Source organism: Lacerta agilis, chromosome 17, assembly GCF_009819535.1.
Source record: "Lacerta agilis isolate rLacAgi1 chromosome 17, rLacAgi1.pri, whole genome shotgun sequence".
NCBI classification, from domain to species: domain Eukaryota; kingdom Metazoa; phylum Chordata; class Lepidosauria; order Squamata; family Lacertidae; genus Lacerta; species Lacerta agilis.
Window position 1 is genome coordinate 25,398,052 of NC_046328.1, and position 27,021 is coordinate 25,425,072.

The window sequence follows — 27,021 nt, forward strand, 5'->3', positions numbered from 1 at the left end:
TGCACACCCAAAAGCCATTCCACTTTCTCACCCAACAGACAGATCGTGTTGCAGCGAAAGAGAAAGTTCAGTGGATAAGGAAAGCCAAAGGTCTCCCTTCGCTTGGCTAACTAATATTGAGCGGGGTGGGGTGGGGGAAATCACATAGTAATGTGATATGTCATGTTTGGACCATGCCAACAGCCTTGAGCCGGAACGTGGGTGAGCCCGATAAAGGCACGTCCAAGGTTTGGCCTCTCTCTGGGTCAGGGTTCTTTCCGAAACGATTTCCAGTGCTGGGACATCAAAAGTGCATGAATCATAGAATCACAGAAATACAGAGCTTGGAAGAGACCCAACCCCCTGCAATGCAGGAACTGCAGTTAAATGAGTGAATGCAGAGTTCCCTCTTCAGCAAATGACCACAACCTAGGGCTCACCCATGCTTACCTTTGCTTCACACTTTCTAGGTATAGGTCTGGGCATTCCAGGTCTGTGCCTGAGCGCTTTTTGTTTGTTTCTCTGGGAAAACCCACATTTTGCCACTGAATCAGAGCAGATAGTAACCCCTTGAAATTGGCCCTGGGTCTTCCCCAGAAGAGGCAAATCCTTAAGAGTGAGAAGTTCCTCCCCAGCTGCGGCCTATTCATTCCAGAACCTGCTGACATCATGGGCGATGCATGAGGCCAGTTCACAAAGAGGGATTCCGGCCAGCCAGAGCCACCGGGCTGTTAAACTGCCAAGGCCGAGACCTAGGTGGGTTTGCCATGCAGAGGGAATGGAGCGGAGGGCAGAAGGACGCTGACATGGACGAAGGGAGCTCAGGTGAGGCCATCACTTGCATCCCAGAGAAGCCCCACATCATCATCAAGGCATCTTGCCCTTTATTATTTATTTACATATTCCAGACATACAGCTTGAGGCTGATCCCTTATCTCTTATTCTCCTTGCTCAATGGGCGCGTGCAGCTTGGTACTACTGAGTCCCAGAACCTCAATACTGATCAGGGACCCAGACAGCCCAGGGCCTGTCCTTCCCAGGGCACCCCAAGTCCTGATTTAAGTCAGTGATTTATTATTATTATTATTATTATTATTATTATTATTATTATTATTATGTCTGCTCTGTGGCTTTAGCTGCCTCTGTTTATCAGATGGTGCATTTGACTGTTTTATAGCTGCTTATGGTGCAATTTGTTTATTTTTATGCTTTGTTATCTGCCCTGGCATCTGTATAGATGGAGGACAGGATATAAATATCCCTAACAAATAAAGAAATGAATACCCCCTATCTGTTCTAAGTGGGCCTTCCCCAACCTGGTGCCCTCCAGGAGTTTTGCTGAACTACAACTCCCATCAGCCCCAGCCAGCCTCACCCTGACCCACCCACTCCACATTATTTTCTCCAAGGTCAAGGAGGCATACATGATTCTCCCCTCCTAATTTAACCCTCACAACAACCCTGCGAGGTAGGTCAGGCTGAGAGGCAGTTACCCAAGATCATCCAGTGAGCTCCGTGGCCAAGGGAATTCAAACCCTGGTCTCTCTCAGGTCCTAGGCCACATTTAAATTCCCACAATAACCCTGTGAGGTGGTGCCTTCCATAGTTCCAGTTACAGGTGGGTAGCCGTGTTGGTCTGCCATAGTCAAAACAAAATCAAAAATTCTTTCCAGTAGCACCTTAGAGACCAACTGAGTTTGTTCTTGGTATGAGCTTTCGTGTGCATGCACACGAAAGCTCATACCAAGAACAAACTCAGTTGGTCTCTAAGGTGCTACTGGAAAGAATTTTTGATTTTGTTTTGCCTGTGAGGTGGGTTAGGGTTGAGAGGCAGTGACTGGCCCAAAGTCACCCAGTAAACCTTGGTCTCCCAGGTCCTAACCCGAGACTCTTAACCACACCACCACACTGGATACAACCGTATATAAATATTATTTGTATATTCAACCTTTCCTCCAAGGAGCTCAAAGTGGCGGACATGACTCTCCTGGTCTTCATTTAATCCTCACAACAACCCTGCGAGGTAGGTCAGGCTGAGAGGCAGTGACTGGCCCGACCACCTCGTGAGTTTTGTGGCCAAGTGGGGTGCTGGGTTGCAGTCTGACACACTAAGCACTACAGCACACTGTGTCTCATTGACTCTCAAGGGTCTCAAGCACAGAAGGCATTGCCAGCACTAGCTACGGGAGCCTTTTGTTATCTGGAGACGCCTGCTGGGTTTGAACCCAGGACCTGTAGGCTGGGGCATGTAAGTTTCAGTTTGCTATTTATTTATGGTAGGTAAACCACGCACTGACACCTACACCCCTGTTTCATACAGACCCAAAATATAATACTATTCACCTGACGGCAAAACATAGAAACAAAGCAATATTAAAATAGTAAGCATCCATTCATTATTCAGGCTGCCAATGAAGCTCCAAGAACTGGAAAGTAGAATTTAATAGGCAATCTAATCTGGGTTTGGGTTTGCACTTTAGCTCACAGAGGAACCAGTGATAAAAGCCACGGATTTATGGCTGACTGGAACAAGCCATTTGGTTTATTGATGCACAGTGCTTGGTTCAGAAAACAACACTGGCCACTTGTTATGAAAATAAAATTACTAATTAAGCTTATCTACTGGGTGGCTAAAGTGCAGTTTCAAATCGGGGTTTAGATAACCAAGGTAAGAGTTGAAACAAGAAGCTGGGAACTAGGAATCAACTTCGGCCTTCTGCTTTGGCAGATAGGAGACCTAGTCTCCCATGTCCCCACATAGTGTAGGTAAATGGCCTTTTCATTGTTGGCTCCCTCTGAGGAATACTCCCCCCAGTGAGGTTTGCTGACATCTTTTCAGAGGTAGGTAAAGACTTATCTCCCCCCCCCCCCCGGCCTTTGATGGACTTAGCTGATTCTGCTTTACTTATCCTATGATTGTTATGGGGTGTGTGTGCTTTTTGTATATTGTATGAAAAAGCGTTCTTTTATATGATTTTTTTCTTCTCCCCCCCTCCCTATGGTATCAATTATACCCTATGGTATAATGTATTAATGTGTATCTTTTTTAATGCAAGTCGCTGTTACAGAACAGCTGGCTTAATAAGTTTACTTAATTAATTAATATGTGTGTAAAAGGAGGGGGGAACAATGGAGCTATTGAGTAGCCTGCAAAAAGGAAGTACGCTCTGCACATGCTCATGAGCACTCGTTTTATTTTTGAGGAGGCGCCCACCTCAATTCATAATTGCTAAGGCTGAATTCAGAGATGCCCGAGTGCTTCTGAGCATGTGCAGAATTCCTCCCTCCACCCGCGTTACCTTGCTTTGGTGGTGGCAAGTGTCTTACAATGGCGGAGCAAAAATTACTGTTTCCGTTGAGTTAATTTGCGATTCCTGGACGAAGATCCCAAAGTGGGCGGTGTCGGTTTCGACTGAGATGGGCCCATCTCTCTCTTTCGTACCTCTACGCTCAAAAGTTAAAGAGGCGCGGCGCAACTTTTGCCTTCTGCGGCTCTTAGGGCTGCCGGGAAAGGAAAGAGGGCGGGACAAGCACGTCTGCGAGCGGCCAATCAGGGGTTAGGAGGGCGGGCGCCGCCGCCGCGGCTTGATAAGGCGAGCCGCCGAGCGGCGCGTGGCGTCTGCGGTGCGTTGCGCTGCCGTCGGCTACTTTGCTTGCCGCATAAGACGCTCTTGAACCCAGAGCCGGCCCCGCATATAACGCTCCCTCTTTAAAAAATATTAATAATACAAATCTTATTTTTCTCTTCCGTCCCCCTACCCTTCGCCCGTAGTAGGGTTGGGCTCAGCCATGTTCAGCTGGGTAAGCCGCGACGCGCGGCGGCGCAAAGAACCCGAGCTGTTCCGCACCGTCTCGGAGGGTCTGAAGCAACTGTACGCCGGCAAGCTGCTGCCGCTGGAGGAGCACTACCGCTTCCACGACTTCCACTCGCCGGCGCTGGAGCCCGCCGACTGGGAGAGCAAGCCCATGGTGCTGCTGGTGGGCCAGTACAGCACGGGCAAGACCACCTTCATCCGCCACCTGCTGGAGCAGGACTTCCCCGGCATGCGCATCGGGCCCGAGCCCACCACGGACTCCTTCATCGCCGTCATGGGCGGCGAGAGCGAGGGCGTCATCCCGGGCAACGCGCTGGTCGTCGACCCCCGGCGCCCCTTCCGCAAGCTCAACGCCTTCGGCAACGCCTTTCTCAACAGGTACGAGGATGCAGGGGGGCGGGCCCTGGGTTCCCTCCAAGGGCAAGGGGCCTTGTGTGGAGCAGGACTCGGGCTGAATCCCTGGCTAGTAGCATCTGCGGGTATGGCTGAAGAAAGACCCGTTATCTGTAAACCTTGCAGAGCCGCCACGACGCTGATCCAAATGAGACAATAAGGCACCCGCCTTTGTTTTAAACCGGCTCTTTATTCCGACCCATGAGGACTAGAATCTTTGTTTTTAGGAGCTGGGTGGTAGAAAGCACTCTTTGAAAGTAGAAGGTCCACGGTTCAAGCCTTGGCATCTCTAGGGTCAGCCTTTCAGACGCTGGAGAGCCACTGCCGGTCAGTGTAGCCAAGGGTGGGCTAGGTCCGCTTTCCAGGAAACTCAAGGTGGACTAACTTGGTGTTTTTGCTAGTGACTTCCCCTCTTGAGCTTGCCCTGTAGCTGAGCTGGCATATGAACCTGAGCCTTTGCCAGTCATATGAATGCTGATGATTATGGAGGAGCCTGCTATCTTGCAACCCTCCCCCCCCCCAAAAAAGTTCACCACCTAGATGAGAGCAAGATCCAAGAAGCAAGCACTCAGACATGATATAACGCTCACTAGGAGCAGGGTTGCGCGGAGTGGAGTGACCACCTCAGGCGGCTGATGTGGCCAGCATCCCTCCTCTTTTGGAGGACAGAGCTGTCTGGGTGTGTCTCATTAACCTTCTGCTGTCTGGTGACAAGGGGGTGGCATTACCCCATTGCTGGCACTGGAGTCGATTCCTGGAGATTGGGCTGGGGGCCGGAAAACCTTGGGCAAGTCACCTATTTTTCATCCTAATCAGCCTTGCAGGATGGTTGTTAATTTGAGGTAATGTTTTACCTTGAACAACTTTGGGAAGAGGTGGGGTGCTGTACCATATCAAATGCAAGTGGGAAATTAAAATTTCCCTAAAGGAAGATGAGGAAGGAAACTTTTTTTGTTGTTGGGGGTGGGGATTGGCTCCTTTATTTTATTTCATTTTTTAAAACAAATATATTTATTGAGTTTTTATAAAACAAAGAACAATTACAAACAAAATAAAACCTAAACAGACAACAAACTAATACTCCTTAATTAAACATTCCAATCCTACATATATCAGCATTGAAGAAAAAAACAACTTAAACAAAAAAACATAAAACAAAGAATTCAATTCTTAACATAATTATATCTCACATTGCCAGTTGACTTCCTCCTGTCTCTTCTTCCGGCGTTCCTTGTCTATCATCTTTAGTAATTTCTAAACCTCTTGCAAAATCATATTTACTATAAAAAATATCTATCCATATAAACTTAACTGGTTTTCTTAACTCAAATTCATTTTTCTTAAACACTTAACCTAACCTAACTCTAAATCTACAGCTTAGCTATCCTTCCTAGTTATATCTAATTATCAATCATACAATAATTTTTTAAATGCAATTTAAATTTCTTCCAATCTTCTTCCACCGCATCCTCCCTCAGGTCACGAAGTTTCCCGGTCATCTCCGCGAGCTCCATATAGTCCATCATTTTCATCTTGGGGATTGGCTCCTTTAAGTGTTGCGGTGCAGCCTCCTCTGAATAGATCCATACCATACATTTAGAGCACACCACTCCCCCCTCCCCAGAGAATCTTGGGAGCTGTAGTTTCCTGCTCACAAAGTTCACAACACACTTATAACAAACTACAGTTCCCAGGATTCTTTGGGGGGAGAGTCACTTGTGTTAAATATGTCCTCTGCCTTCTTTTCTCTTCCTGGCTTTATGCCCAAGTATTGGATGTGGATCCTGCTGCTCACTTTTTGGAGCTCTGCACCCTGCAGCTGATAGATCCAAAAATGCATCCGCCCAGTTCCACTTTCTTTTGCAGCCTGACTTGGTGCTCTGGCTGTGCCCAGTCAGCCAGCCCTGCTGCCAGCCTGGGCTTTTAGGGCGCCGTCCCTTCCTTCCGCCCTCTCCCATCTGTCTTTGGCAGGCAGATTTAAAGAGCAGCAGAAATCCCCTCTTTGGCTCATGCACCCAGACTGGAGGCGGAAGAGTTATTGAGGCCTGGCAGGGTAGCTCAGGCCCAGCCCCCCTGCCAGAGCAGAGGGGCTTTTCAATCCCTTTCATTTGGTAGTTTTGTGTGCATTCAGTCAGTGGCAAAATTCAGGCACGCCAAGATCTGTTTTGTCAGGTGTGGGTTTTAGCCAGTACTTTTTCTCTCCCCCCAGCCCCCAAGCTCCTGTCCTGCTGAGGCATCACAGAGCTCTTAGAAGTGGGGCTGGCAAGGTTAAACTTGTGGGCTTGCATTCTGGAGCATCTTTTATTTATAGAGTCTATTGTTCTTGCTCTTAAGTGATGTTCAGAACTGAGGGCTGGTCCTTGCCATGGAATCCTGATTTGGGGGGAGAAAACCAGGGAGGAAGGGGTGGAGCCCTGAAGAAGAGGACCCCCTGTCCACGCTGCAGAACTTTGTTGCAGATCCCACTAGTTTGGTTTTTATTTTTATTTATTTAACTGGAATTGTATACTGCTTAATCATCAAAACCTCCAATCAATTTACATAAAGTCTAAAATCTGTTAACAGATACTGGTGAAGCCAGAAGTTAAAAACAAGCTGACCTAAACATTTTCAAAATATGCATATACATAATTGGATGCACTTACAAACTGTATTAAAATGTGTGTCAAATGTACATGTCTGGATAGGTCTGCCTAACCCAGGTTCTTAGCAGGCACCAAAAATACAACAAAGATGCCTGTCTAACGTCAATGGATAGGGAGTTCTAAAATTTAGATACTGTCGCCCTGAAGGATCAAATTCCTTGCATCCATGGAACAAACATGCACATTTGTGAAAGTCCCAGTTCTGCAGATTGAAGCAGTCGAGGGTGTGTGTGTGTGGGGCAAGATGACCTTTTAAGTAAGCTTAACCCTTTGAGTTTAGCCCACTAACAAACCAGCAGCCAGTGCACATTTCTGAGCAGGTATGCCGACAGGGTCTGCTCCTGTCACCAACCACGCTGCAGCATTCTGCACTAACTGCAGTTTCTGGGTCAAGCGCAAGGGAGGCCCCACATGGAGTGTATTGCAGCAGTCCAGTCCTAAAATCACCACTACTGTGGTCAAGCTTTCCTGATCCAGGAATTACCTCCTGTGTTGCTGATAAATTTGTTTCATTCTAAGTTCTTTCCACCATACAGCAGGGGTGGTGTTAACTTCTGGGTTTGTTTGTTTTTTGCCTCTGGTACAATGCTCTTGCGGTGATGGACCTTTAGTTCCCTGGATCTTGGCATCAGTCAGGAATTGCCCTTCCACAGGGAGCCATCCTCATGCAGCCCCGATCCTTCTGGCGTGCCCTGGAATTTTGCTCAGGAAGGGTGGGGTGGGATGATCCGAGCAAGTGTTTGCAAAGTCTGACACTGCACATAACGAGAGTTTTGGCCGAGCGGCCCTTTTGAGCCCCGAAGCATCTGAGATCGAATTCCTCGCCAGTCACGAGTTAATGCTGCCAAAAGTCTGTTTCAGGAGAGCAGGGTCAACACAAAGAGGGATTGTTAGTTCCTGCTGGGTCTCCCTGCGACCTCCGGCAGACTTAGGGGGCGGCTTGCAACTCCGGCAGATTCCCCTGGCTAGCAAAACCGCCTGGGAGTTCAGAGGAGGAATTTGGGCCTCCTAGTTAATTTTACACCCTGACAGTGTTTACACTTTTGTCCCACTCCTGCCTGACCTCCGTTGTGTTTAGATTGGTAAGCCAGAAATCTCCCTGCGCAAGGTTGGTGCGCTTTGCAGACTCCGAGTGTGGCTTTCAAGTAGAGGCAAGCTAGCTCCGATTGTAGAATGCTTTCTTGCCACAAGCTGGTCCACCTGGCTTGCTAGTGGCTGCCTGGCGGCGAGTTTGCCGGACAGGTGTCTCAACCAGCACTGTCCGGAAATGCCGGGGATTGAACCTTGGACCTGAGCAAAGCTTGTGCTCTTCTGCTGCTGGGGGCATGGCCCTTCCGAAAACTGTTTGTTTCGAAAAGCCACATCCCTAATCTTCGTGTGGGATAAGCTCAGCATTTTGTGTCCAGTCCTCCTTGAACCTTGACAAGTTTGGTGATGCTGTTGGGTTGGCTGGCTGCCAACTGGATGCTTTTGGGGAATTTTAACTACAGGCGGCTTTGCCTGGCTTGCCCTACACAGAATCTTGTGGTGGGGAGGGCTGTTAAGGCCACATTCACCCCATACATTTAAAGCAGGCTTTCCCCAACTTGGGTCTCCATCTGTTTTTTGGACTACAATTCCCATCACCCCTGACTGCTGGTCCTGCTAGCTAGAGCTGATGGGAGTTGTAGTCCAACAACAGCTGGAGAGGCCCAAGTTTGGGAGACCCTAATTTAAAGCGTTAGGATGCCACTTTAAAAAGTCATGGGTTCCTCCCCAAAGAATTCTGGGAGCTGCTGTTTGTTAAGGGTACATGGATACTTTTTAGGACACCGCCAATTACCCTTGCAGAGTTACAGACCTCTGGGAAGAGTTATTGACTGTTAAGCCGCTCAAGGAGGGGTCTCCTTACAACTCTCAGCACCCCGAACAAACTACAGCTCCCATGCTGCTTTGGAGGAAAAAGCCATGATTGCTTAAAGTGGTATAGTTGGTGCTTTAAATGTATGGTTTGCACATGGCTTAATATCTAACTTCTTTCTCCTTCACCCTCTGCTGCGCCCAGTGATCTGAGAAGGCTTCCCAGTCAAATGCTGTAGGTGTAGGTCAAATCCACAGTCCTGGAGGCGGGATCATGTTGGCCAAGCAGAGGGGGGCCCCGGGACAGGAGGTGCCTTATCTTCAGAGGATCCTTACAGGATTATCCAAGGCAGCTTGCCAGTGTCCTTGATGGCAGCTGACCTCCCAGTACCCTTGGCTTAGGACCTCTGTACAGGTGGAGCGCAGGCTGCTCGTTCAGGAGTTGGATTTGTGCACAGCCTTTTGTGGGTTAAGCAGGGGCTGTGCAAGGAGGGACTGATGCAAGGAGGAAGAGGCGGCCTTTGGTCTTTGTTGCCTTCCCTGCTGCTTGCGGGGAGAAGGCGGGAGCAAATTCCAAAGCAGCGGCAGCAGCAGCCCTGCAAATCTGTCTCTGCAGTATTCCAAAGCTCATCTTTCCTAGTTGCAGTGCTGAGCACCGAGGAGGCAGGGGGTGCCTCTCGCTCCCATGCTGGGAAGCATTCTGTGCTTTTTATTCCCGCAAGGGCGGGGGGTCATCGGGCGAGGTCATGGGAGGATGTCCTGAGCATTTTGGGAGAGGGGAAGCGGCCCCATCTCTCTTGGCGAGGGACATGGGAAGCTGCTTTATTCAGTGTGGTGTAGTGGTTAAGAGTGGTAGACTCGTAATCTGGGGAACCGGGTTCGCGTCTCCACTCCTCCACATGCAGCTGCTGGGTGACCTTGGGCTAGTCACACTTCTTTGAAGTCTCTCAGCCCCACTCACCTCACAGAGTGTTTGTTGTGGGGGAGGAAGGGAAAGGAGAATGTTAGCCGCTTTGAGACTCCTTCGGGTAGTGAAAAGCGGGATATCAAATCCAAACTCTTCTTCTTCTCTTATTCCGAGTCCCTCTGTCTCGGTGCTGCCCACACTGACTGGCAGCAGTGCCTCTCCAGGGTTCCAGGCAGGGAGCCTCTCCCAGCCCTCCCTGCAGATGGCTGTTGGGAGGACTGAACCCGGGGCCTTCTGCGTGCAAGAGCTATAGCCCCTGAGAGGGCAGAGAATGCTCTCAGCAGCGATTGAAAGTTCGGGATAAGTACTGGGGTGTTCACCCTCCTCCTTCCTCATAGAATTGTAGAATTGGAAGAGGCCATGTGAGCCGTCTAGCACAACCCCCTGCAATGCAGGAATCTGTCGCCCAGCGTGGGGCTCGAACCCATGAGCCTAATTTTTGACCTTCCTCTTCTGAGAACAGCACAGGCCTCGGTGCCTTGATGCGTTGCTCACTTAGTCCCTGTCCATGTCAAGGTGGCCTTGATGGGAGGAGAACTGCTGTGTATCAGGAGCTGAGATAGGCGGCTGACACTCTGGCCACATCTGCACTGTGTCGTGTCACTTTAAACAGTAACAGCTTCCCTCAAAGGTATCCTGAGAGCTGCAGTTTGTTCAGGGTCCGGGGAATTGCTAGGAGACTCCCCCCCACACCTTTTTCCCAGAGCTACAATTCACAGAGTGGCTTCCCTCTTCCCATGAAACTCTGGAAATTATAACTCTGTGGGGAGAACTGGGTTCCCCTAGGAACCCTCCACACCCATAACAAATGAACGACAGCTCCCAGGATTCTTTGGGGGAAGAAGCCATGGCTGTTTGAGGTGGTCTGATACCGCTTTAAATGTGGAGTGCAGATGGGACATTCTTTCTAGGTCCAAAGGTGCTGCATTTGGTTTGGTCTCCGGTCGAAATAAATACCCTTCAGTCAGCTGCTGGAACAAGATACCCTGGAGACCAAATTGTAGGGGGAAATATTGGGGGGGGTGGCGGTGTTCTGGACTTTATAAACAGCCCACAGGCCTGGTCTCTAGTTCAAGGGGGGGGGAGAACCTGACCGCCTTCCCCTGGTGTTGTTAGATTTCCTAGCACCCATAAGCCGCAGCCATCATGAACAATATGTCTAGGAAGATGGTTTGCAGTTGCACAATGTCTTTTAGGTGGTCTTCGAGTTCCCCATCCCTGGGCAAAAGGAACTTGCTCACCTGAGCCCCGTCAATTGCCGCAACTCCTACCTTGCCCACAGGTTCCTGTTGTCACGGCTTCCTCCTTGTGAAATCGAGAGGAAGTGTTTTTAAAAGCAGAAGGTCTGGCTCTTGACAAACCTCAACACAATTCTGGGGTGCAAAACCCTTGAGTCTCACACAGGGTCTGGGAAGCTTGGGGAAGGGCCTTCGCAGCTCGCTGGGAGGTTGCCCGCTCTGCATGCAGGAAGGTCTCAGGTTCAAATCCCACAAGCATCTCTCTAGTCATTGGTAAGAGGAGTGGAGAAGATTCTCTGCCTGAGCCCCAGGAGAGCTGCTGTCGGGGGTCCCGGTAGATTCTCTCAGGCTAGGCCTAAGGCAGTTGCCTGCATTCTTCGTTGACACCCCAACATCCCCGCTGAAAATTAGGGTCCAAGTAGATCCACTCTCGGTGGAACAGTGGCCTCCTCTCCTTCTGTGTATTTTTAAAAATATATATAATGCCATCAGTACCGGTATTTGCAAGTGTCTGCCTCATTTAAGATTGCATAGAACCTATATTCTCATTAATGAATGGAACTCATGGGGGGACACTTTTTATTTTTAATTCATCTTTATTATTTGTAAAGGGAATATTTGTGTGAGTTAATGCATTATTATCACCTTGGAGCTGTTTTGTATCTTAGGGCTTTTGTCCTTCCAGGCTTTGACGCTTTAAGATTAAAATCTCTTGATTCTTTTTTTGGTATCTGAAGAAGTGTGCATGCACACGAAAGCGCATACCAAGAACAAATTAGTTGGTCTCTAAGGTGCTACTAGAAGGATTTTTTTTTTAAATTGTTTTGATTCTTTTTGTTATGTTTGCAACAAATCAATGAAATAAAATGAGAAAGAGGAAAAAGTTAATTCAAAATGGCAAGTTGTCTCAGTTTGCCAGTAAGGAAATACACAAGATGCAGCCACATGATTTATTGAATTAGAAATAAAACCTAACCAGAGAGGAAAGGTGTGTGCTCTGTGATTTCAAAGGGTTCGATGGTCTAAATCAGGGGTTAGCAAACTTTTTCAGCAGGGGGCCGTTCCACTGTCCCTCAGACCTCGTGGGGGGCTGGACTATATTTTTTTTGGGGGGGTGAAATGTGTGCTTTTATTTAAAATGCAGAGATGCATTTTAAATAAAAGCACACATTCTACTCATGTAAAAACACGCTGATTCCCGGACCGTCCGTGGGCCAGATTTAGAAGGCGATTGGGCCAGATCCGGCCCCCGGGCCTTAGTTTGCCTACCCATGCTCCAAATCAAAACAGTGGCAAGTTCATACTTAAAAGAAGACTGAAACGTAACCTTGGGCTGTACTAAATCCAGACACCTAGACCTGTGGGACCTGACTCTCCTGAGCCACTGTGTTTGTAGATGAAACAAATGAGAAAAAAAATGGCAAAGGAGGAATCTCAAGTACTTTGGCCCCAGGACAATTTTAGCTCATGCGAGTCACCCCCCCCCCAAGAAGGGCGATTTGCCAAGTCTTGAAATACCAATAATTGTCTAGATTACTGATCTTAAAGGGGTTCCAAAACTTGATTATGCCCTGGGCCACTGTCAAAAGGTTGTGTATCAAGGAGCTGTTCAAGATCAGTTTCCTGTTGGTGTGGTCTTGATCCGAATCTGCAGACAAGTTCAAGGGAGCCCGGCAAGTGGAGGGGGTGAATTGTTTCTCGAGTTACCTTCCACTCATTCTCGCGGCACCCTTCCCCTCTCTTTGTGGGTGGCGCCACACGAAGGTGGGTGCCGGAGGGTGGGAGGCCCCACTTTGAAACATGGCTCAACTATATAAAGCGGTTAGCTTTGTTGCCCAAAAAGTGTGGCGAGGGGGACAGGCAGGGAGCCGTGTCTGCCTCCCTATGCTTGCTTTCGGCTGAGACAAATGGCCTAACGGTTCTCTTCTCCCTCCTCGTAGGTTCATGTGTGCCCAGTTGCCCAACCCAGTCCTGGACAGCATCAGCATAATTGACACCCCTGGAATCCTGTCTGGAGAGAAGCAGCGGATAAGCAGAGGTAACACTTGGGCTGAATCTAGACATATATTTTAAAAAAAACACTGTGAAAATGCTTTAAAATAAACAAAAACGTTTTAAAATATATATTGAATTTCCCATTAGCTCACCATCACCACCTAGTGTCACATTTGTATAATGCACTTAAAACATACTTCGAACATTATATTTGCAGCTGTATAGCTGAGTCCTTGGGGGCCTTGTGTGCAAGAACTTGATGTTTCTTTGCTGGGGGTTTTGCAGGGCTCTTCTTACGTTTCTATGAGTGTGGCCCCATCTTCTTGGTCAGACAGACCTCATAGCAACATCCCCACCATCTTACCTGAGTGAGCTTCAGAATATTAGCACCCGTCCAACCTGCTACAGGTGCTTGTTCAGCAAGTCCCAAGACCTGGACGGAAGAGAGCTGAGCATTACTGGTATACTGAGGGCACTTTGCTCCAGATCCTTGGGCGAGCTCACTCAGCGGCTTCACGCAGGTGTTCCTGGGTGGCTGCTGTGGAGCACCATGGTCCAAACGCTAGAGCCAATTTGCTGAATAAGGGAGCGTGACCTACAGGGGCACAGTTTCCCAATTCCCAACCCTGTCCAGAAGGATGTCCTCAAAAGTATTGAAAGCAGCTGCGCTCCCAGTGAAGCTCCTCCATCAGTGTAACATGGGAGGTCTGGAGGGTATCAACATGAGAACGGGGCCTTTTCAGTGATGGCTCCCCACTTGTAGAATGCTCTCCTGGGGGAAACTTGCCTGGCACCAACTTTACATAGCTTCAGGTACTAGGCAGAAACGTTTCTTTATTGCCAGGCCTTTGGCTTCTAATTCACTGCGGCCTCCTTGAGTGAGCGGGATGTTCTAATCCTGCCTTTAAAAAATAGGATTGTCTTCTAGAGTTTGCTTTAAGTTTTTTTTTTTTTAAATGCTGGCTTTAATATATGTGTCTGTCTGTTTGCTGTAAGCTGCCTTGTGTTACTTGGGTAAAAAAAAGTGATATATATATATATATATATATATATATATATATATATATATATTTATAATGGTAACAGAATCTGGGTCAGAAAGCTCAATTTGATGCGGCTCTCAATGCCTGGGAGCTATGTTGCCTCATTTCCCACCCAAGCCCCTTGCCCGGAAAGGAAGATCTGGGGCTGTCCCAATAAAACAAACGTTCAAGAACAGAGGAGGTTTTTTTTGTTTTTGTTTTAAAGGAGGGGCTCCCTGACCACCTTCCCAGTTGGGGTGGTTGGGTTTCTAACCCTTGGTTTGGGGGGGTGGGTTTAAAATTAGGAGGGTTGCTTCGCTGGGGTACACAATCTGGGAGGTTGAATGTTCACTCAGCGTGTTGTGGCTTCTTAAGTGAAATGTTCCGTCCTTGGGAGGGGCAGAGAAGAGCCTCTCTCCTCCTCCCCCCCCCCGCCTTTGGCCTATAGCCTGTGTCTCCAGGCCAAGTCCAGGCCTCCTTGGAGGAAACTCTTCCCCCCCCCATTCCCCTCGCTGAAGTTTCCAGGCGTAGCTTGGAAATATGTGGCTGGCACGAGAAGGGTGTTCTAGGTGGTGTACATGCCTCTCCAGGAAGGAGCAGCATTCCTGATGCCTGGGGAGTGTCGCTGCCCCCCCCCTTGGGCCTGGGGCAGGCGGAGACGGCGTCTCGTGCTGCTCTGATAGCGAAACTCTGCTCCTGCCAAGCAGATGGACGGCAGCTACAAATAGCTGCCGTCTCAGGCTCCTGTCTCAAGGGCCATCTTCTCTCTGCCTGTCCTACGTCTTGAGACACCCACAGTTTGGCTTCCACCATCTCCTGGCTATGCTACAGTCTCCTTTCCAGGAGGGGTGCCCAGCACCTCTGCTGCCTTTGGGGTTGGGGGAAGAGAAGGGAACCAGGCCTTGCCCCCAGAGGAGAGGTTTTAGGGAGATGGAGGTGCCCTTTGCCGTCCTGGTGCCCGAGTGGGACAGAAGTGAAACATATCTCTTATTGTTGTTGTTGTTGTTGTTCAGTCGTGTCCGACTGTTCGTGACCCCATGGACCAGAGCACGCCAGGCACGCCTATCCTTCACTGCCTCTCGCAGTTTGGTCAAACTCATGTTAGTAGCTACGAGAACCCTGTCCAACCATCTCATCCTCTGTCGTCCCCTTCTCCTTGTGCCCTCCATCTTTCCCAACATCAGGGTCTTTTCTAGGGAGTCTTCTCTTCTCATGAGGTGGCCAAAGTACTGGAGCCTCAACTTCAGGATCTGTCCTCCTAGTGAGCACTCAGGGCTGATTTCTTTAAGGATGGATAGGTTTGATCTTCTTGCAGTCCATGGGACTCTCAAGAGTCTCCTCCAGCACCATAATTCAAAAGCATCAATTCTTCGGCGATCAGCCTTCTTTATGGTCCAGCTCTCACTTCCGTACATTACTACTGGGAAAACCATAGCTTTAACTATACGGACCTTTGTCAGCAAGGTGATATCTTTGCTTTTTAAGATGCTGTCTAGGTTTGTCATTGCTTTTCTCCCAAGAAGCAGGCGTCTTCTAATTTCGTCACTGCTGTCACCATCTGCAGTGATCATGGAACCTCTTATTGCAGGCCTGGAAATTTGACTTTTCTCCTTGCCCAGCTATCAGGAAGTGCTGCAGATCAGCGATAAGGCTCCACTTGACCCCAGCAAGCAAGAAACCAGGATGTGGTGGTCAATGAGCTTTGGGATAGCAAATGAGCGCTCATACACATTATTATTATTTTTTAAAAAAACTATCCTTTAATATATGGAATCTCGCAGTCACCTTGAAACTAGCTCGCAAACTTCATGTGCTCAAAGAACCTATAATACGCTTTTGTAAAGTTTGGTGGACCTTTGTGTCTTATGCCTCAACTAACAACTTACATGACCTGCACTTAGAAAAGAAACAATGGACTCCCTGATTTAATATCTGTTTAAATTGGTTGTATTAATTGTACTTACCTGTACTGTATGAATATCTCTTCAGTGGCTTCCCAGCTTTTTTGGGGGGTGGGGGGTGTTTTCTTCACTTCTTGTTGTTGCCTGCAAAAAGAAAAATTATATAATGGTATAACTCTTGGGAGGCTTAGTTTGGTCAGAATCGAGCAGTGTCGGCCAGCTCCTGCCCTTGCATAGGCAGACCTCTATGCATGCCTTCTGTGCCCTTTGCCCTCTCTCACAGAGATATGTGGCCAAGCCAGTCTGAGCTCTGCTGGGAGCTGGGTTCCCTTCTGGTGCTGGTCTGACAGGGGCCTCCCAGAGGGTGCTCAGGAGCTGTTCTGCTGAGCGCCGGAGGGCAAAACAAGTGTGTGTTGATCCCTTCCGTCACGTTCCACAGGCATAGGGAGACAAGGATATGGCTGTTGTGCTTCAGGGTATCTTGCATCCTGATCTCTGCCACTGGCAAGGTGACCAAGTCCCCTATGGGAGGCTGCAGCCCCTGCCTCGCAGAAAGAATGCTGCGGCAAGAGGAAGACCAGTGTGGCCCTAGGCATTGGCCAGTGAGCTTAGAGATGCTTCAGTGTTCGCTCTCCTCTCCTCTGCCCTCCTCATTCGTTTTTCCTTTTATAGCTTGTCTAATAGACGGTGAGCCGCCAGCAGGAAGGGACTGTTGTGTGTTTCACTGAACGTAAGCTTTTGTGCTTAGCAGCAGCCTTAAGATGAAGTGTCTTACAGTCCTTCAGGTACGCAGATAGAATACTGCAGAAAAAGCAGCCTGGCTAGCTCAGTTGGATAGAAGTGTGCAGGAAATGCTAGTGACATTTCAGAAGCCAGGGAGACGGGGTTGATTTTGTCAACCTCTGTCACTATTAATACCTGCTGGAGCAAAAGACTCCCCCCCAAAAAAAAAAGTTTATTGCACCTGGTTTATTGCGGGGGCAGGATCCAGTTTCCTTTCCAGCGCTGGATTTCCAAGACAGGATCATTTGTGAAGCTGACCAGCCTTTGACAATGCTTTGGGAGTAAACTTGAACGAGTGTATAGGGTTAGTTTACCTTAGAGCCACGGTGCTCTGGTTTGTTTTGTATTCTGCTTCAGGGTTCTGCCTGTTTCCCCCCTACCTTTCTTTCCTATTTACCGTAAGTTGCTTAATTTGACCACTGAACTATGTGTGGTTGCCACCAGCCTCCAGGTTTCCAAATCCCCATGTGCTGGTTTGGCATTGTAAGCAGACCAGCGCACTCTTCTGTGGGTCTGGGAGAGAGTGTGGACTTCCACTACACTCTGAGCAAACCACAAAGGCGCAGTTTGGACTGAGGAGTCCTGGGTCACCGGCTCAGAACCTTTTAAAAAAGTAATTGCTTTAGTGCAGGGGTCCCCAAACTAAGGCCCGGGGCCCGGATACGGCCCAATCACCTTCTAAATCCGGCCTGCGGTCGGTCCAGGAATCAGCGTGTTTTTACATGAGTAGAATGTGTGCTTTTATTTAAAATGCATCTCTGGGTTATTTGTTGGGCATAGGAATTTGTTCATTTTTTCCCCCAAAAATATAGTCCGGCCCCCCACAAGGTCTGAGGGACAGTGGACCGGCCCCCTGCTGAAAAAGTTTGCTGACCCCTGCTTTAGTGCATCCCAGCTTCCCTCACCTCTGGGGTTGCAGGAGGAGTGAAAGGGTGGGTGGCATCGACGCAAGGCTTCTGTGTCACAGTTGGGCATCCGAAAGGCTGGGAGAGGCTCTCTGGAGCACCCCTGCTTCGTCACACCTTCGAGCTCTACAATTCCATTGTTAATCTTACTCATTTTCATATATACCCCTGTGTTCGCCGCCAAGGTAATTTTTATATGCGGTGCTTTGCAGATTCTTAAAATAAGATACCAGTAAACTCGGAAAGCCCCGCATTCCTGGCTGTTTGCTTTGCAAAGCGTCTCTGGGCATGTGGGGCAGCGGTGGAACTTCTTTTCCGCCCCCCCCTCCACCCCAATCACTCACCCTGCTTCCACCTTCCTGCCTGGAACATGGGAAGGAATGGGGAACAGGGTGTCCGGCTATTGCCTCCCAGGCCACCCCCCCCCCCAAATTGCTGCATCTCTGGTCTCCTCTGTTGGCTGGGAGCCTTTTGCAAAACGGTGGGTGTGGCTGTCCGGTGATGTCAACGCTTTTCTCAGTGACTCACAGGAAGTTGGAAGTCTTACCCCTATTGTTTTTCAGGAGGGCTGGGAGGGCCTCACATTTTCCACACCTCGTCCAGGCCAGGAAGTTTCAGCCTGTGAGCCGTTTACCTGGAAATGTTTCAGGGAATCCGAAAGGTGGAAAAGCTTTTCTGGGATGGTGATTCAGAGTGGTGTGTGTGTGTGTAGGGGAAGAGAACCATTTGAGGTATTCCCTTACGAAACCTACCTTCCTTCCTCCTCCTCCTCAAACGTTCCAAAGGGAGATCTGGAAAAGGGAAGCTCTCTTGCCCTGAGTCAGGCCACTGACTCACCTGACCCAGTGCTGTCTGCAGAGACTGGCTATGCTGGTTCTCTGGGGTTTCAGCGCCAGGCATTCCCCAACATGAGTTCAACTGGGGATCCTTTGTGCACAAACCAAGGTGCTCTTCCCATCTGCTCCATTTCCTTCCCTCCCTGGCAGTGTTGCCGTCTCTCGGCCTGGAATAGCTTAACTTCCCCAAATGACACTTCTAGGAAGCAAGATGTGCACATCAGCACGGGGAAAGTTCCCCCTTTTCAGATGACTTGGAAATCACAGGGGTTTCTTTCTTTTTTCGCAAACAAAGGCGATTCTACTGCTGGGAGGGAAATTTAGCGCGTTCTGGCCTCCCTCTTCCCCTTGCAGCATCTGAGAGCGATAAGCCTACAACAGGGGTCCCCAAACTAAGGCCCAGGGGCCTGATGCCGCCCAATCGCCTTCTCAATCTGGCCTGCAGACGGGCCGGGAATCAGCGTGTTCTTTCATGAGTAGAATGTGTCCTTTTATTTAAAATGCATCTCTTGGTTATTTGTGGGGCATAGGAATTTGTTCATATTTTTTTTCAAAATATAGTCCGGCCCCCCACAAGGTCTGAGGGACAGTGGACCGGCCCCCTGCTGAACATTTTTGCTGACCCCTAGCCTACGGTGTCGCCAGCCTCCTTTGGCCGCCCTGAATTCTGCTCCTGGGCTAGGGCTGGCATGACCACCGTTTCTTTCTTGCAGCTGAGCTTTCGAATGCCAGTACAAGGAACATTGCTGGGTCAAGCCAAGGGCCCACCTGGTCCAGCATCCCATTCACACAGTGGCCGGCCAGATGCCTCTTTTGGGAAACTGGCAAGCAGGATCCGAGCATGAGAGCAATGCTCCCCTCTTGTGGTATTCGGAAGCAGTGCTGCCTCAGTGTGGGGTTGCGGGGAGAGGGGCAGAGCACAGCCGTAAGGGCTAGTAGCCAAGGATAGTCCTCTCCTCCATGAATTTGTCCAATCCTCTTCTGAAACTATTCAAGCTGGTGCCCGCCAGCGGCTCCTGTGGGAGTGGGTTCCATAGGTTAACTCTGCACTGCATGGAGAAGGACTTCCCTTTTATCTGTCCTAAACCTTCCGACGGCACCATCTACAGTTGTCTTCCTTCGTAAACCTCCGGCGGTGGCCGATGCGAGTTCACAGCTTGGCTTTTGGAGCACGAGGAGAGTGCCTCTGAGCATGCATGAAGCGCACCCCCAACTCATTGCCTGCAGTGTACAAGCCGGGGAACCTGAGCTGCAGGGTGGCTTGTTGTGGTAGGAATGTGAGCAGAAGGGGTTGTGAAAGCCTAGTTTGGTATGATATGTGCCACTCTGGGGCAGGGATAGGGGTGGGTATGGGGAGGGGGAGGCAGCATTTCTCTCTCTGCGCTGAAGGGCACACAGCCCTGGCCTGTGGGAAAGACTTGGCCCTCGGTGACCTCCTGCCTGGCAGCCGAGTAACCCCGCCTGGAAGCTGCCCTTGGGAAAGTTCCTCTGCAGCTGGTGAGCCACAACTTCCCCCCTCAATTACTATGGGTGTGTTCCTTCCACCGAATATCTGAAAAAAAGGAAGAAATTCCCCCGTCTCACTTCATGCAGAAATCACCCGGCTGTCTCTTGATGTCTAATTCTCACTGCTGCCGCTCAAAGTTAGCCCTTTGAAGAATGGACAGAGAAAATATAGTTTCTCTCTCTCTCTTTCTCATAACACGAGAAGTTGTGGGCACCCAGTGCTGGAAGATTCAGGAAAGGTGATAGCACTTCTTTGCATAGTGCAGAGTTAACCTGTGGAACTCCCTCCCACAGTGATGGCCGCCAGCCTAGATGGCTTTAAAAAGGAGGACTAGACAAATTCATGCGTTGGAGGGCCCTCTGTGGCTACTAGCCGCAATGGCTCCTCTCTGCTTTCGCAGTTGGAGGCAGCGGTGCTGGGCTTAGTTGGGCCATCAGCCTGAAATCCAGCAGGTTCTCCTGAAATTCTTATGCCGAATCCTGATTCAGCCCACCTTATTGGTTTATAGGGTTTTTACTAGTATCTGTAATATGTGTCTTTTTGATGCAATGGTCTGTAGGCTACACAAATAAAGTTTGTTGTTGTTTTTGTTGTTGAAATTCTTATGAGTTTCAGTCCCCTGCTTCCAAGTGGTTGTGGGATTTCTCCCTTTTTACCACCCTGATTATCATGAGTCAAAAGCCTCTGCTCTTGAAAGAGCAACTGAACTGGAAAGGAATGCAGATGCCTTTCTCTGTGAATTGTCGTGCCGGATGCTGCACCAGGACCTCCATTATTCGGAGTTCTGGGTGTGTATGGGGGCGCGGGCTGTTGTCATACCGTCTGCCCTGAGTTGGGGCCTCAAGCAAGACCCATAGCTGAGTGGCAGGGGACCTGTTCTGCTTGCAGATGGCTGGGAACCCTACCCTTTGCTGGAACAGTGGAGAGCTGCCAGCAGTGACCCCAGACTCTTATGTACAATTGGAGCAGCCATGCTTCTGAATGCCAGTTTCTGGAAACCACAAGAGGGGAGAGGGCTCTCGTGCCAGGGTCCTGGCTTGCAGATTTCCCACAAGCTGGCCACCACAAGGACAGAATGCTAGACTAGATGGGCCACCGTCCTGATCCAGCAGGCTCCTCTTATGTTCTTACACTTTCCTTTGAGTATGTCTTTAGCCCTCCTTGGAGAGAAAGTTAGGGGAAAAAATGTGCAAGTATGTGGCGCTGTGGGTTAAACCACAGGGCCTAGGGCTTGCTGATCCGAAGGTTGGCGGTTCGAATCCCCGCGACAGGGTGAGCTCCCGTTGCTCGGTCCCAGCTTCTGCCCACCTAGCAGTTCGAAAGCACGTCAGTGTGCAAGTAGATAAATAGGTACCTCTCTGGCGGGAAGGTAAATGCCGGTTCAATGCGCTGCTCTGGTTCACCAAAAGCGGCTTAGTCATGCTGGCCACATGACCCGGAAGCTGTACGCCGGCTCCCTCGGCCAGTAACACGAGATGAGCGCCGCAACCCGAGTCGGACACGACTGGACCTAATGGTCAGGGGTTCCTTTACCTACCCTTCTAGGTGATTTCTGTCAGATGAGGCAGCCTTGCTGCTCCGACCTTTCAGTTTTTTTTAGCCAGTCCAACCTCCCTTGGGAGGGAAGCACACAATCTGGGAGCAGCTACAGAAAAGGCTCCGCCAGACACCACCTCCACCAGGCCTACTTCTTGTGTTGATGGGACCGAGAAGGGGCTCACCCAAGGATCTTAACACCCAGGCAGGTTCATCCAGAGCCATCTGGGTGAAATTGGACTACAGCTCCCATCATCCTTGGCCATTGGCCATGTTGGCTGGGGCAACAGTATCTGGAGGACCACAGATCTTCTCCACCCTATTTGGGGGCTCTCACCACACCATCTAGGAGAGCTTCCTGTTTGATTTATGAGCTTTGGCTGGTTCGCCAGCTACAACTGTTCCTGACCCACGCACTGGTAACCTCAAGGCCAGTCTACTGCATTACACTCTATGTGGGGCTGCCCTTGGAAGCTCCAGGTGGTGCGGAATGTGGTGGCCAGACTGCGGATGGAGGCATCTTTCTGACAACCCTTGTTAAAATATCTGGCTGCTGAGCCAGGTTCAAGGTCCTTGTATTAATTTACAAAGCCTTAAGCAACTTGGGTTCAGAGTACCTAAGAGGTCACTGAGATCATCCGCAGGAGCGTTGGTGGCTGTTCCCAGAGTTGGTGAGGCACATTTGACAACAAGAACAACAACAGGAAAGAAGTAAACAAGCCTTTACTGTCATTGGCTCCGGTGTCGATCCTCTTCATTCCGCCTCCATGTGGAATGTCTGTGGAATGTGGAGTTGTGGAACGCTCTGCCACTAGAGATTCCGCAAGACGCCTTCAGTTTCCTGTATTAAAACTTTTCCTGCTGAGAACTTCTGTTCTGTCAGGCAATTAAGAATGAATGGATCTTTCCGTAATCGTTAGCTGATTTCTGATTTTAACTTGGTTAGGTTTGTCGTTTGGCTTTTATAAAGATGCAGTAATTGTTGTAAACCGCTCTGGTACATTTTTTAAATGAATATTGGTGTATAGATAAGATAAATGAAATGTCTGGGAGCTTCTTCGCGCGGTCAAAGAGAGAGATTCAGCTTCTCTTGTTCCTCCTTGTGTGAATCTCTGTTAGCAAGACTGAACAGGCTCTGCAAATGCAGCTGCTCATCTCCCCCTCCCAAAGTCCCCCCCCCCATTTCCTGTTTTCAACCCATTGTCTGTAAATTGGCTGACTTTGGCATGAGATGAGCAGATAAAAGATTGTCAGGGCAGGAGATCAAGCTGAGCACAGCAGGGCCACAAGAATCTAGCCAGTCCAGAGCAAGGGGACAATTCAGGGCTTTGGGTTAAAACCCAGAGGCAGGTTCAGACAAGCCAACAAAAGGGGGGTTACTTCAGATGTGCTCAGACTTGTACCTGAAGCAGGTCTTAGTCTCTTTTTCAGTAGGTTGAAAACGGTTTCTGACCCATTTAACAACAGCAAAAAAGGCCTCCTGACCACCCCCAAACAGCTGAGCCAGGTTTTCAAGGCATACCCACCAACATTTCTCTGATGAAAACAGGGACGTCCTATTCAATAATAGGTGGACGCGGGTGGCGCTGTGGGTTAAACCACAGAGCCTAGGGCTTGCTGATCAGAAGGTCGGTGGTTCGAATCCCCACGACGGGGTGAGCTCCCGTTGTTCGGTCCCAGCTCCTGCCCACCTAGCAGTTCAAAAGCATGTCAAAGTGCAAGTAGATAAATAGGTACAGCTGTGCCGGGAAGGTAAACGGCGTTTCCGTGCGCTGCTCTGGTTCGCCAGAAGTGGCTTAGTCATGCTGGCCACATGACCCGGAAGCTGTACACCGGCTCCCTCGGCCTATAGAGTGAGAGGAGTGCCGCAACCCCAGAGTCGTCCGCGACTGGACCGAATGGTCAGGGGTCCCTTTATCTTTTCAATAATAAATAAATAAATGTTGCTGTTTATACCTCACCCATGACTGGGTTTGCCCCAGCCACTCTGGGTCGCTTCCAACATGGAATAAAAACATAATAAAACATTAAACATTTTTTAAAAAGCTTCCCTATATAGGGCTGCCTTTAGATGGCTCAGGGGTTGGATAACACCCTTAACCTCCAATATGTCTCCGGTGGGAATATAGACTGGAAAAGCGGCACATTCCTGGATCAAATCAGGAACTGTAATGGCTTCTGTAAATCTGGGACTGTCCCTGGAAAATCGAAACACTTGGAGGGTCTGTCAAGGCTATCGGTGGCTACTAACTACCATACTCTGCCTCTGTGGTCAGAGGCAGTAAATGCTTCTGAATACTAGTTGCTGGGAAAGCACAGGAGGGGAGAGGAATCTTGTGCTCTTGAGTTCTGTTTGCCAGTTTCCCCACTGGGGCATCTGGTTGGTTGCTGTGAGAACAGGATGCTCGGCTTGATGGGCCACCATTGGCCTGATCCGGCAGGGCTCGTCTGATATGTATTTGGGGGAACCTCTGGCCAGTGTCCTGGGCTGGCGGAGTTTGCATTTCTTGCAGTGTCTCAAACTTTGGGTCCCCAGCTGTTGCTGGACTACAACTCCCATCATCCCTGATCGCCGGCAACAGCTGGTGACCCAGGTTTGAGAAACACTGCAATGTTATGGATTGGCTGGTGACTGTCGAATCCCTTGGGGCGGGGAGCCCAACATCACCAGCCCATCTGTGAAGTTAAGAGAAATGCAAACTCAGCCAGCCCGCAATAGCCAGATTGTGCCTTTCTGAGCTCTGTTGTTCTTCAGCTGTATAACGGGACTGCATGCTTCAGTGCTGACAAAACATTTCTCTTCCTTCTTCTTTTTTTATGAAGAATTTATTAACATTTTCATAATACAACACATACCCAGACCCACACCTACAAATACAGAACAAATACAAATACACATAATGCCAGGATTCTTCTTCTTGTTTGTATACCTTACAAAAAAAAATTTCTATTTCTGAATCTTGACGTTTGACTTCCCCCGCCTTTTCACCTTCGGTTTTAAATCCATATTTTACTTTCTTAACAACTTTTCTCTATAAATTTTTTTTAACTTCAATTAAAAATAACGCAATTCTCTTAATCATCCTATTATAGCATAAATCTTAACAGAATATTCTTATAAAAACTAAACTTATTTCTTCTGTCCTTTATCATGCTGCTTTTAACTTAAAATCCAATATCTCCTTGCTTATTCAAAATAAACTTATAATTGACAAACTTCACTCTCCGATTTCAGATACCATAACAGACCATTTGGGTTTTACATTTAATACTTCATCCCACACCCCCTCTGTCCATTGTCTTTCTCTGTCTTTCGCCAGAACCGGTCCTCCAGTTGTCTTCTCTTCCCAAATGTCCACAGATCCAGGCAGCATTCACAACAGACCTTGCATCGAGCTTCAGGGTACACATCACATCCTTCCTGGGCTCCTCCGCTTCTTTGTACCATACTTCTACTTCTTGTAGATATCTTAATTCCATGTCCCTTGCCCCCGAGCTCCCACCTCGGGGTCTGGATATTATAAATTTTTCCGTTCCAGGGCTGCCACCCCCAGAAAACGGTTCCTTTTCCCGGAGTCGCCCAGCCATTTCAGACCATCCTTCAAGCACCCCTTCCAGCTCTTTGCCAAGGTTTGCTTCCATTGTGTAAAACTTTTTAAAAGCCTCCTCTGTGGGAAATAGATTCTTTTTATTTATAATCCCACTCAAGACTTGCAATTTCCGATTAAGCAGTTCCAGCCTCAAGACAGTGAGCATTTCTTCATCCTTTAGACCAGAGTTCAAAACAAGTTCAAATACAAAGTCCAGCATTTTGGAAGGGAGGGTGAGTGTCAAATTTCAGTTCCTGTCTCTTCCTTCCTTTGTTTCAATTGTTTCCCACGTCAGTCCAAATTTTCCATCGCCATTTTTTCTGAAGCCAGAGTGTAAAGACCAAAACTTTAAATGGAGATATTTTCTCCCCACTTAATCCCCAAAGGGAAAACTCAGCAGTCTCAGTTTTCAAATTCCGAGCACTTTGTATCCATTATTGTAGCAGCAGTCACTTAAACTGGTTACTTTCTTTCTCTCCCGAAGGGAGGGAGGCAGGCTCCCTTTCCTCTTCCCCCCGGATCGTTCCAAAAATAGAAAAGTCAGTCAAATACTCACAACCACCGGGTTCTTTCAGATCGTTAAAGACAGGTAGAACTTAGACGCTCATCACAGGATTTGTCGCCGCATTTACATCCCGGTTGGGGCATGTCCCCTATAGCCCGGCTCCGTCGTCCCTTCACCCCCACTCCCCCTTTACAGGGGGAGCGAGGGAAGGGTTCGGAGCCACAACGGGCACAGCCGGGGAGCCCAGGGTGCGGGACGCTCTTCCCGCACCCCACCGGAGCCCCGCTTTGCGGTAGCGGGGCTCCAAACCCCCGGGACGGACTGGGCGCTTCGCAGCCGAAGCAGCCCACGACCACCCGCAATGGCGTCGCCGCCGGAAGTCCTCTTCTTCCTTCTTTTAAAAAAAGTGAAAAAGTTACTCTTGTGGTTAGCCTTGCAGAAGCCACATTTTTTCAACTGCTCCTCTCAGCCTCAGACCTCCTCGCGTGTAAAGCAGGAGTATTGACAGATGGTTGTGTTGTTTTTTTATGAGAGTGTTCCTTCAGCTCCACTGGCCAGCAGAGATTTCTGTTTTGGAGTGCAGTATGATTGCATCCGTTGGTTCCGTTCCAATGAAGGTTCCATGTACACATGAACTTTGTGTGTGCATTGTGAATCCCCCATACTCTATGAGAGCTAGCATTCTGAGCAGGCCTTGTCCCTCCAAGCAAGGCAGAGAGCTAAAAGTTGTTCCCCTAGCTCTTCTCCAAAATCTTTCTCCTATTTTAGTCTTAATGAGATAAGGGGAGGGGTGACCAATTGTTGTGAAGGTTTTATATAGTTTGAAAATGATTCCTTTTAGGATAATACTGGTTTAAATGGTTAGTTGATGAGGTTGTCATAAGACTGTAGAGATGGAAGGGGCCAAAGGGTAATCTAGTCCAACCCCCTGCAACCAGTGTTAGAAACTCGGGTATATAGGTAAAGGTAAAGGGACCCCTGACGGTTAAGTCCAGTCTCGAACGACTCTGAGTTTGCGGCGCTCATCTCGCTTTACAGGCCAAGGGAGCCAATGTACAGCTTCCAGGTCATGTGGCCAGCATGACTTAAGCTACTTCTGGTGAACCAGAGAAGCGTACAGAAATGCCGTTTCCCTTCCCGCCAGAGAGGTACCTATTTATCTACTTGCACTTGGACGTGCTTTCGAACTGCTAGGTGGGCAGGAGCAGGGACTGAGCAACGGGAGCTCACCCCATCACGGGGATTCGAACCGCCGACCTTCTGACCAGCAAGCCCTAGGCTCTGTGGTTTAGACCACAGCGCCATCCGCATCTGCGGGTATATAAGCTAGGCGGCAAATGGCTCCTTAAACCAGGGTTACAGTCGCCAAAGTGGAATGCCTAGCTGCCATTTGGGGCACAGGTGGCTCGAAAGATGCATCCTGGCACCTGGACATCTTCACTTGGTCGCAAGTGGCCAATAGACAGGTGCAAAATGTGCTTAGGAAATTTCCAACGCCGCCTGCAATGCCACGCAAGACCGTTTTTCCTGCAGCAAACTTAATCTCAGCTCCGCCCCCGCCCCCG

General features: G+C 49.1%; 1 protein-coding gene across 1 annotated transcript in view; it reads left to right on the forward strand.

Moving 5' to 3' along the window:
• Positions 1–716: 716 nt before the first annotated feature.
• Positions 717–27,021, forward strand: part of EHD1 (EH domain containing 1) — a 34,478-nt gene continuing 8,173 nt past the window's right edge. Inside the window, 3 exon segments of the mRNA XM_033174833.1 lie at positions 717–804; positions 3,752–4,172; positions 12,817–12,914. Of these exon segments, the coding sequence (XP_033030724.1) occupies positions 747–804; positions 3,752–4,172; positions 12,817–12,914 (577 nt within the window). The 5' untranslated portion in view covers positions 717–746.